Below are 11,525 nucleotides of genomic sequence, written 5' to 3' on the forward strand. Positions count from 1 at the left end.
GCAGCCAAACGTTTGCCGGTGAGAGGACGGTATTTGGCTCTCTTTGTGCACACTGCTTGTGTTTCTGTGTCCGTTCTGCGGGCAGCCGCTTGATAAAGTACCTCTCCCTCCAGGTCATTAAGACAGCCCTGGGAAAATTATGTTTAATGGTTGCCCTGGTGAATTCATAAATCATTTATTTTGCCGCACACCTGGCCCATTTATAGCGGCTTAAACGCGAAGGTCTGCCAGCATTTATGAGGCGAGCTGCGTTCTTCACAGAAGCAGGACAATTACGGTTATCACCTGAAAATCACCGACAGCCTGTCTGACGTGTGGATGCAGTTTTAATCCTCTTTGTGTGTTGTTTCCCTCTTTAATATCTGAACAATTTTTGTATCTCCATTTCCTTGTCATGTGATTTGATTTATTTCTGTTTTCTTTTTGTTATGTCGCCACATCGCTCAGCTATCAGGATTATGAACCTGAGATCAAGTAAGACAAAATTTGAAGGCCTCATTTCCCATAATGCCATATTTCAATCACTCCTCCATGTTAACAAATCCATGCAGGTGCCTATGTGAGCCATTAACGTAATTTATTGCGTGTTGAAGCCGGCATTAGTGTGCACACGGTTCCCCTTTCTTACATATACATTTCCTCAGGTGACATGCAGGATTAGATTTAAATGGCTCTTCAGTGCAGTCTGCATAAATATTTATTTAAGAGTAGATATGGCGCTGGAGATTGAAAACATAACAGCTGTATAGGGAAATGTTCGCACATGATATTAAGCTCAATTCAAGGCACCAAAACACCACAGAAGAAGACCAAGTGCCACTTCTCTACATGAAGATGGAGCCTTTTATTCCCATTCATCTCAGTTTACAAGACACTCAGGTAATAGAGCCCAACATGGAATGTACTCATGTAAATAGTCTTCGAATGAAAATGCCATCTTTGTTAGCCTCCCGTTCTGACAGGCCTCCATTATCGTATATATGAATCTGCCGTTTTATAACCATCTCCGGCTTTTAAATACATGGCTTGGAAGAGAGCCATTAAAGGAAAAGGAAAAGGTAGTGGAGACGTGGACAGAATCAGAAAAAAACAATTTAATTCATTGTCATCACCTTATGATCCCTCCTCATCTTTTTGCCTCCCTGTCAAAAAAATAAAAAACCTTGCTAACTTTGGATCAAATGACTCCCTGAACATAAGTTGTTTTAACCTTCATTTATTCTCACACAATGTTGTATTGGTACACTGTGCTCTGCTTCTTGTAAGCCAGGTTTAAAGCATGTTACACTCTGTGGATGTGTACTGAGGTATGTGTTGGTGTGTGTTGCAGGTCCTGGGTGATCGGAGCCATCGCCCTGCTCTGCCTGCTGGGCCTCACCTGGGCGTTCGGCCTGATGTACGTCAACGAGAGCACGGTGGTCATGGCCTACCTGTTCACCATCTTCAACTCCCTGCAGGGCATGTTCATCTTCATCTTCCACTGCGTGCTGCAGAAGAAGGTAAGGCTTCAGACATTTCTGCATGTATAATTTGTTTCAGAAAACATACTACTTTGGTAAAAATGTTATACAAATGACATACAGTGCATATTTCTCCCTGTGAAACTACCCTTACTTAAAATGTTTGGGGTTGCAAACTTCTGGGGTCATTTATTTGTTTGTTTTTTCCCACCATTGCACTCCTTCCTTTGTTGACTTGCGGAACATAATGACATCACTACCGAACACTCGCGCTTCAACACATTGTAGGTAATAGGCTTAGGGACGGGACATCGCTTAGCGGTTGCCCAAACACAAGAGAGCCGGCCAGCTAACCAATCAGAGCAGACTAGGCTCTGGGCATTACATTAAAGCATGTACAATGATAATATCACCCTGAGAAAATGGGCCCTTTAACGTCTCTTTTAATAGTGTTGAGTCAGATGACGAAAATGATGGGCACAAAGATCATCTCTCTGTCCTCACATAATCTGAGGTTGAGGCTAAAAGAATAAGGACACGTTATTTGTCTAGAGAAATATCCATTAACTATATCAAATAGAGGGACTTTTTTCAGAAAATCCTGCAATCTGATTGAAACATCAGAGTGAATTGGAAAAGGTCTAACTGTGTCAATACTTGACCTTTGTGATACATTATGTCTACATTTAGATTCTTGATTGAAAGCCACAGTCTTTCCTTTTTCTTTATTTTTGCACATATTTTCTGTTGCCTCTCCGTCTGCACCACCTGTGGTCTAATGTTACCCGGCTTTGCCTCCTTCAGGTGCGTAAGGAGTATGGGAAATGTCTGCGCACTCACTGCTGCAGCGGGAAAAGTGTGGACAGCTCCATTGGCTCCGTGAAGGGAACGGCTTCTCGGGTCCCGGGACGTTACTCTACAGGCTCACAGGTGCCTCCACTTTTAAGATGTCTTCACAGTATCTTCCTCAGCGGGACAAATGAGCTCTCGTTGGTTTTGGACTAGCAGTAATTCTGTCTTTGTGCTAAATAATGTGTGACATGACACAGATGTGCTCCTCCACACAGAACTAATGAGAGCAGATTTTAAAGGTGACTTTATGTATGATGGATTGCAAGGACGTACTGCACATGTCCTCGTTCGAAAGCAGGGAAATATTATGAGTGCATGATGAGCTGAACATACTGAAGTGAGTCTGCTCTGCTGCAGCATAACGCTGACTGAAACATTGTCTCCACGCGGATTTGAATTCCTCCTTAAAAATCTTTAAATCTGTCTCCTCACAAAGCAAATGTATTCCTCCCACATCGACATGAAGCATGATTACCATGACACGTTGTCGTTGCACATCATATCCATGTTCTACATATTCTGTTTTCCTTCCAGTGTTCACGTATAAATAGACCTCAGTGGGCAGCATGCAGCAGCAGCCCACGATACAAGATGCTTGCTGCGCACAGATCAGAGCGTTTAATTAGACTCTGACAAGATGGCTCCAACCTCACGCTCAGACAGGAATGGAAACACTCAGAGAGAAAGACAAGCTTGTTTATTGCTTACTCTGAATGAATGTGTAATCAGCAGAGCACATTGGAGCTGCTGGCTGTATGAGTTCTTATCCCAAAAACATAAAGAAGTGTGTGTGTGGTGCTGGGGACAACATGATGAGAACAGTATGCCAATACCTGCGTCACTCCATGTTCCTGTTATAAAATACATGAGAAGATCATAACACATCATCATTTATGACACCATGAAGTTATCATGATTAGAAAAAAGTCTGAATGTCGCTCTCAAATGGAGGCTTCCTGGGAGAGGTGTCATGACAGTTGCTCTAAATTTAGTTAATGATGGCTGCAGTGACTTCATTAAGCTGAAACCTGTCGGAGGAGAGAAATGAAAATCTCAAAGGTCGTGACTCGTCAGTATTTTTAAACCTGGAGTGGGTTGCACCAGCTGCTCTTTACCAAACCTGGACATACCAATACGTTGTATGTTCAAAAAGAACTTTTCTCATACTCAAAAGAAAATCAATAACTCACAATTCGATGTGATATGATTGCGATAGCATTCAAAAAAGATAGAACTATTGTGTTTATTTGGTTGATTTTCATTTAAAGAAAGTTCTCCTCCACAGTCACACTTTGACTTTTCACTGACTGTTCAGGGTGCGTCTTTCTGCCGGGTTTTGACGTGTTGTTGTTTGTGTCTGCAGAGCCGGATCCGTCGGATGTGGAACGACACAGTCAGAAAACAGTCTGAGTCCTCCTTCATGACCGGAGACATCAACAGCTCTGCTTCTCTCAACAGAGGTACCCGATCCCGCTGAAAAATACCCACACAAATAACTCCTCAATTCTTAGACTTCATGACTAATGCACAATGCCGTTTCACACAAAAGCCTCACCATTTTCCTAAAATTGCAGTTACAGTCTTCAATAAGAAACGACAGCTTTAGATCATATCTCCTTTCTTGTGTCTGGTTGTGTTTGTTGACAGTTTTCGAAAGAGAACTAGATTGTGAATGTGAGGCAGAGATTGAAAGTGCTGCCATGCTGCTGCAGAAAACCGTTTTTATTTTTGAAGCAAATCATTTCTACCATAGAGTAATTTAAAGGACACTGCAGGAAGGGTTTCATTACATCTGAACAATGAAGTAAATGTAATCACATTGTTTATGAGTATTCTAGCTCAGGGGCATTTTAATACCTCCTAATATGTTTTTTGGAAGTGAAACGAGGCTTTCTCTCAAAGCAGGTGCAGCATAACAACCTGAAAATGAAATTCAGTGGAAACCCCTCTCAGAAGCACGTTAATAAAAGCATTTTCCCGTAACGCGTTTGACAGAGTGCAGTGAATAGAGTTATCCGGGGAGTCTCTCAGGTTTTTACAGAAAAATAGATTGCAGACTTCATCTGACACGGAGAGGCAAACAGCGCCCTGGCTGCCATCCATCCCAGCACTCCTCTCGCTGCTCCTCTTCCACACTCAACTCGCTCCGGGCTCCGGCCTGCGTCGACACTAATGCACAGTTACAATGATGGATTAATGCCCGACACGGGGAGGAAGTGTCAGGATCTCAATAATTAGGCACTCAGCTTAGCACCATCTCCAGACAAAGCCTCCATCCAGCCACTGGGGTGGGAAGACTGGAGAACAAAGTGCAAAAAAAGCTTCAATAAATTGAGGTGGAGCTAGAAATGGTTAAATATCATAAGATGCAGATAAAGTAGCACTTAAAGTAGCACTTAAATTCCCTTAAAGAGGGAATGTATTCTGCTGATTTGTCCTCTGATTGTTCTCGCTTCTCTCGAGAGCGGACTCATCTAATCATCCTGATAGCGTTACATGTTCAATTCCTCCCAGCATTGGGGATTATCGCAGCAAACACTCATTGCTTTTTTTGCAAATGGTTCAATTTATCAGAACAATAAGTGTTAGATCTGTCACTGGCGGAATTTAAGAGAAGCCGCTGTGTGTGAAACAGACTGTAATTAGGGTTAGAAGAAGAAGAAGCGACAACAAATTAGTCTTTTTAAAATCAGAAAAACATTCGGATTCACAGGCAAATAATACTACGCCTGATTTATTCTAAAGTTAAACATAACATTAATTTAATCCTGAAAGATGAGCCAAAAGAAACCAAAAGAAAGAGAAAACGGAGGTTCAAAATATAACTAAACAAATTCAGCAGTCTGAAATAAAAGCAGATTTCATTGATAATAGATGTTTTCCCGCTCTGCTAAGGAAGCACATGCATGTAACTTCTTGCATGTGCAGGTTTAATAATAAAGGCATCACAACATGTTGACAGGAGGGAAAGTAGATCTTGTAAACAGGAAACAAATGCGAAGCCTCAAATATTTTCAGCATACTTGATATTCAGCTTAATGTATTCAAAACCCTTGAAAATAAATTATTTTTGTCAACAGCAGAGGAAAACAAACACCAGGGAATGTGCGGCGTTCATGTTGCAGATTAAATCTGCTGTTCATCCCAGGCTCCGGCTGGGAAGGCTGTTCCTGTGCGCAGAAACTGATGAGTCATCGGCTTGGCATTAATAGAGAATGAGGCCAGGCTGCAGCAACACTTCATACGGGGGTTATTTCTGAGAAAACACAATCTTAACATGAACTCTGCTCTGTGGAGGAAAATAAATATTTCCCACTTATGTTCATGAGATCTAAACTAAGAGAGCAAGTTGTGCACTATCAAGCTGTCTGGTCTCACATGCAGCTTACAGCGATATTGAAGGAAGATTTAGAAACACTTTTATTTTAACAGTGGGTTATTGATTCCAGTTAAAAGTACAGGAGAATCATTTTGAAGTGGCTACAGGGTATCATGTTAAAGAGACAACTATAGCTTGCTATAGCATATCAAGCTAATGTTGTAGCAGCGTACAGACATACCTTTATATTTCAAACAATATATTTGCACTTGGACATCAACTGTATATGTAAGATTATCTCAAATGTAATATGTGATGTATAGATTAAGCTTCGGACATTGTGACATTGCATCAAGTGCTCAGGGAGATTTATTTTTGAATTAATTTTGTGTCAAAGAGCCAACAATGTCCTGGTGCTGATTGGGTGTACAGTATGTGATACATAAGAGCTGACAAACACACACTTTCTTTGGATATATGTTTGCATGAAATGCAAATGTATCTTAGTTTGCAGTGCTAAGCATTGTAACATGTACTTAGGGAGATTTGTTGTTGCATTACTTTAGTGTCAAAGAGCCAACAGTGTCCTGGTGCTGATTGTGTGTGTCCTGTTTGAGAGTAGAAATATAAAACTACATGTGTCCTGTTGGCCATGTCGATGCTTTTATGTAATTTATGTTCAAATTTCCTGCCTTTTATGTGAGCAGGAGAACAGGCTTCCAACTAATGGCAGGCATTAACGATATGATTACCACTGTTTCCTATTAGCCTCTCTCATGTAGCATTAATGATCATTTGGATGTTAATGGCGGTTCATTGCTCAGCTGATATGTATGTTCTCTGTCCCTCTGCACCTCTCTCTGTCTCTGGCTGCTGCAGGGGCTATGGCTAACCATCTTATACCTAATGCACTCCTCCGTCCTCATGGCACTAACAATCCCTATAACACATTGCTTGGGGAATCGGCAGTCTATAACAACCCTCTGGGCATGTACAACACACAAGGTGTGCTAGCTTCTTTCATTCTCTAACATTGTGCTGGGGCAGTGTTTTTTTTTCATGTCTGGTCCTGCAGAACCTGTGAGGGAAACGTTATGATTGCAGAGTTAAAAGTAATGGACTTCACTGAGCTGAAATGCCAGCGTTCACCCCTTGAGGGTTTTTACAGGGCTTTGATATAAAGAAAAACACTGCTCTAGATGTTGTGTGTTAGCATTGAACAAACTTTGTCTCAAAGATCCGCAGGTTTGTTCTGCTCTGGGCTTTTCTTCAGGGGATGTGTCCTGGCTTCTGGCTTAATATTCAGTTACAACAGTCACACTGACATTGTGATAAAGTAAACAAAAAGATGATGAAGAATGTTCTCCTGCAGGGAGCCGGATACATCCCCTCTCATTTATTTTAAATGTGCTCTAATGTTGTCAGCTTGTCTCCATGTCCTCTGTCTCTGTTTCCTTTGGAATTGTCAAACACTGTTGTCTGTGATGAATGTAGTCGGATCTGATGTTTAAACTTTAAATGATATCGCAACAACTAGAAAAGTCTGCTATTATTCCTCATTTTAAGCCATGAATAGATTCGTTTTTTAATCGATACTTTGATTGTCAATTCAACTGTGGTCATTTGAACTCCACGTGATTGAGCTATTCATTGAGGATTTTAACACTTTCTACAAATATCCACATCCGCACAAAGGAAACTAGTTTAATATCGTGATCAAATGCTTCCTCTGTGTGCTCTCTGCAGTCTCGCTGTAACTTTGTGAGTGTGTAAAACTGAGAAACTCGTGTCAAAACGGAGATAAAACTCGCATAGAGCTTTGATCAGGGGATAATTTATGTAAGCAATACAAGTCCTGCATGGGAGCTCCTGAGAGCGGGCTATAATTCACTTACATTGCAATAGATGTGAAAGAAATATCCAAAAGGAGGAAAATGCAAATGCATGAAAAGATTTACGGCTGCATTTGATGCTCGCCGTGTTTTACCCTGAGGGTCCTGCAGAAACTTCTTCTTCTACATGTGTTAATAGAAATGTTTGCATGGTGCATTAAACAATGCGTCATCAGTGTACTGTATGTGCACATGTTTCTCTCTTGTCACTGTTTTGCTTATCGTGTTGTTTCTTTTCTTCTTTCCTTCCTCATGCTGTCCCTTAAAGAGCCCTACAGAGAGACAAGTATGGGAGTCAAACTAAACATTGCTTATCAAATGTAATTCACTTTGGCTTTACTATATTTTCACTCCATGCTGACAAAGGGGCAATGAAAACACAACATGTCATTCCCTTTGGAAGTAAAAAGCAATATTTGTATGTTACAATAGACCTGTAGAAATCACTTCAAATGCGGCTGTACTGTAGCACACTCTGGACATGAAAGTAACTGTGGCTGAACACCACTTCCATTAGGAGAAACAATGCAGCTTCGAAAACATATAGAAACACTAATGTGCCAAAACACATGCGAATGAAGAAACATCTGCTCCAACTTGACAAAACATGACGTTTTTTACAGTTCATTTAGTAAACACTGCATGTTTTCTAAAGCAAGTTTCACCTAATGGAAATGCCACCATTGATAATCCAACCGGAGGCTAAATGTCCCAAGGCACATCGATATCAATTGATTTGTATTCTTTCTCTGAATCGTATAGCACTTATATTATTTGTATTTCACTTTGATGCACTTTCTGAAGGTCTCATGAATGAGTCTTATCGCATTTTCAGCAGGTCAAACTTTGGACTTGACTTTTTTTAACGAGCTGCGCGGCCTTGTCCGATGAATCATCGTGAAGTGTTGCTTTGATGCTGATTGCACAGCCTCCGCCCAACTGATCAAATGTGGTTCATGTTCATGCAACAGAGAGAAGTCCTCCTTCTGAAATGTTTTCATGTCGAGAGAAAGACGGATAGTTATGCAGAGATGAATACATTATTTGTATTCCCAGTTTTACAATGTTTGCTCATATGGGACAATATGGGTTCAAACTGCTGTTGAGTGTTAATGCATGGCTCAGTCTGCTTGCTTGTGTTCAGTGTGTTGTTGTGCTTCGTGTTGTTGTGTGTCAGTGTTTTCATCTCTGCTACTGTTAAATCAATAAAAAGTGAAGCAGAGAATGTTATGTTTGCAACAAGGTAAGTGTTTATATTTGCAGAAAACATCTTTAAATGTACACAATGTGTGTTTGTGATGAGGTTTTTCAGAATAAAAGCGCTGATGGGTGTTTGTCGTTTCAGAGGGAATCCTGAACAATGCCCGGGATTCAAGTGTCATGGATACTCTACCACTGAATGGTAACCACGGCAACAGCTACAGCATCGCCAGCGCCGAGTACATGAGCGATTGCGTACAGATCCTTGAGCGGGGCTACAACCACAAGGAGACCACCCTGGAGCAGAAAATCCTCAAAGAGCTCACGTCCAACTACATCCCCTCCTACCTCAACAACGCCGAGCACAACCGCAACCTCATGAACAAACTGGTCAACAACGTGAGCAACGGGGGCAAGGACGGGGGCTACGGCATGGGTCTGGGGGTGGGGGGGATGATGGGGATGGGTCTGAGCCTGGATGACCACTCCACCTTCGGGCCGCACCACGACGAGGGCCTGGGTCTGGAGCTGATCCGAGAGGAGTCCAACGCCCCGCTGCTGCCTCAGAGACCCCCCTCATCTCTGGACCAACTTAACAACCACCTCCACCAGTCGGCGCCACCCCCTCTCCCGCTGCCCCACCACCCCTTCTCCTCCGCCAACACCTCCTCATCCTCCTCGTCCCGGCGGAGGATCCCGCAGGAGAACAGCGAGAGCTTCTTCCCGTTACTCACCAACGAGCACACGGAGGAGGAGGGCTCCCCCCCCCCCACCCACACCCCCCAGAGAGACTCCCTGTACACCAGCATGCCCCTGCTGCCCGGCCTGCCCCACGTGTCCTCAGACTCAGCCGAGGGGGGGGGCGCCAAGAGCCCGGAGGCCGGCTCGGACGACGTTTACTACAAGAGCATGCCCAACCTGGGCTCCAGGAACCACCTGCACCAGCTGAGCTCCTACTACCAGCTGGGGAGGGGCAGCAGCGACGGCTTCATCGTGCCCCCCAACAAAGAGGATCTGACTCCAGAGGAGGCCCAACCGGAGGCCTCGCACCTCGTCACCAGCCTATAGGTCCCTCCCGCTCGTCTTTACGCAGCCCCCTCCTCCTCCATCTGTTGTTGGCAGTGGTAGCCTTTCTTTTATTCTGTGACCCCCCAATCAGATAACTCCTGCTAAGACTGACTACAGACAGGATAATAATGCTCAACACGGGGGTTAAACTTTGCGGGAATCTGTTGATGTTGTGCCCCCCCCCCCCCCCCCCTCGTGTTGTGTCTCAGTGTGCAGAGACTCACTCACACGGGATGTTTAGAGATACAGCGTGACTGAAACCCCCCCCCCCCCCCCCCCCACCGAACATCCAGTCTGAACTGCAACGAAATCAACGGGGAATTTAAAAAAATGACTATTTTATTATACTTCTGTATCCATATTGACTTTTTGAAAGATTTTCTTCCTCTTTGGTGAGTTGCAGCACATTTTGTTTGCTGGAGTGTCCCTTCAACGAAAAAAAAGACAAAAAAAATTGAACAATAACTACGAAGAAATTATTGATCGTATGCTTTGAAGCATAGCTGTTTTCTTTCATTTTACTGTAATAAACGGAGGGAGAAAAAAACTAATAAGAGAATTATGAGATCTTTCTATGTAATTGTACAGATAACTAGCATTGCACACAATAGTATGCTTTTTTTGTTCCGAGCAAACCTTTGTCTCTGTAAATGTAGTGATTAGGAGCGGTTCTGTTCTCTGGGTTTCTGGTACCAGTCTGTTTTTGTTTTCCTCTTTTATCCCTCTGCGAGAAACGACTAAATAGAAGCAAAATAACATCATAACAAAACACTTATTGTGCAGGCATCACCGTGCGACATATTCATCCTTGTTTCGGGTTTCTGTTTCTTTCTTTTCCTTTCTTACTGTAGATATCAGATGATGGCAGAGTTAAAGACAGTGTCCTGCAGAAAAACACTCTGAGACAGAAACAAAATGATGAGCACCAGGCACTTGTACAAAAAAGAAATATGGATGGTTTACTTATTAAAGAAAGAACTTTTGGAGTGAGACCAACTGGAAGTGTTTTTGTTCTTCTTCCTCGTGGAGAAAATATATTTATTTATTTGTCGAAATAAAAAGAAGATGGACCTACGTTAAGCGGCACAGATCTGGTTTGTTATTGGCTTCTTATTTATTCCGTTTTGTAATGGTTTCCACGGTGAATGAACTAATATTTGTTGTAACAGTGAAACTTGTTTGCCAACAAATAAATGACCAACAAAGATTTATTACTTAGCTACGACAGACGTTCTGGTGTTGTGTCTGGGTCTAAAGGGTGGAACCATTTATTCATTATTTTATCTGATTTTCAGTTAATTTCCCTCGTTAGTTTTAGTGCCAAAGGACGTTTTGGCCCAGCAGCAGTGGATGTGCTCTGTATGCTCTGCTTTACAATAGAAGCAGTGGTTTCATAAGCTGTAATAAATATTTCAATATCATCGCTGGTGGATTCTTTGCAGATGATCTTTGTTTTGCATGAGTTTGGTGAAGTTATCAGGAGATAAGAGAGTCAGCTGGAGCGCCATCCTACAGAGAGACAGAGGTAAGTGTGTCCTGTAAAGATACTATTCAGTATTTTATTCTAAATATGTCCAGGAACTATACTTTGATGCCGTTTTTGAGGTAGTATTTTTATGTTCGGCTCCTTGAACTCTTGTGTTTTGGTTAAGTCCAAAGTCTAACTATCTGAACAACTTTGTATTTTAATTACACTTCCTTACCATATGGAAGTGTAGCGTCATCTTTAAGATG

General features: G+C 42.4%; 1 protein-coding gene across 24 annotated transcripts in view; it reads left to right on the forward strand.

Moving 5' to 3' along the window:
- Positions 1-11,212, forward strand: part of LOC307031165 (adhesion G protein-coupled receptor L3) — a 183,693-nt gene extending 172,481 nt beyond the window's left edge. For 6 of the 24 annotated variants that reach the window (XM_079668005.1, XM_079668009.1, XM_079667999.1 and 3 more), the window contains 4 exons: positions 1,331-1,499; positions 2,265-2,390; positions 3,676-3,772; positions 8,869-11,212. In XM_079668005.1, the coding sequence (XP_079524131.1) occupies positions 1,331-1,499; positions 2,265-2,390; positions 3,676-3,772; positions 8,869-9,791 (1,315 nt within the window). In that variant the 3' untranslated portion in view covers positions 9,792-11,212. Of the gene's footprint in view, positions 1-447; positions 475-1,330; positions 1,500-2,264; positions 2,391-3,675; positions 3,773-6,510; positions 6,637-7,791; positions 7,844-8,868 lie in introns of all 24 variants that reach the window. The other 18 variants (XM_079668007.1, XM_079667996.1, XM_079668017.1 and 15 more) reach the window with 9 other exon arrangements.
- The last annotated feature ends 313 nt before the right edge of the window (positions 11,213-11,525 follow it).

The sequence above is a fragment of the Notothenia rossii genome (assembly GCF_949606895.1).
Source record: "Notothenia rossii genome assembly, chromosome: 3".
NCBI classification, from domain to species: domain Eukaryota; kingdom Metazoa; phylum Chordata; class Actinopteri; order Perciformes; family Nototheniidae; genus Notothenia; species Notothenia rossii.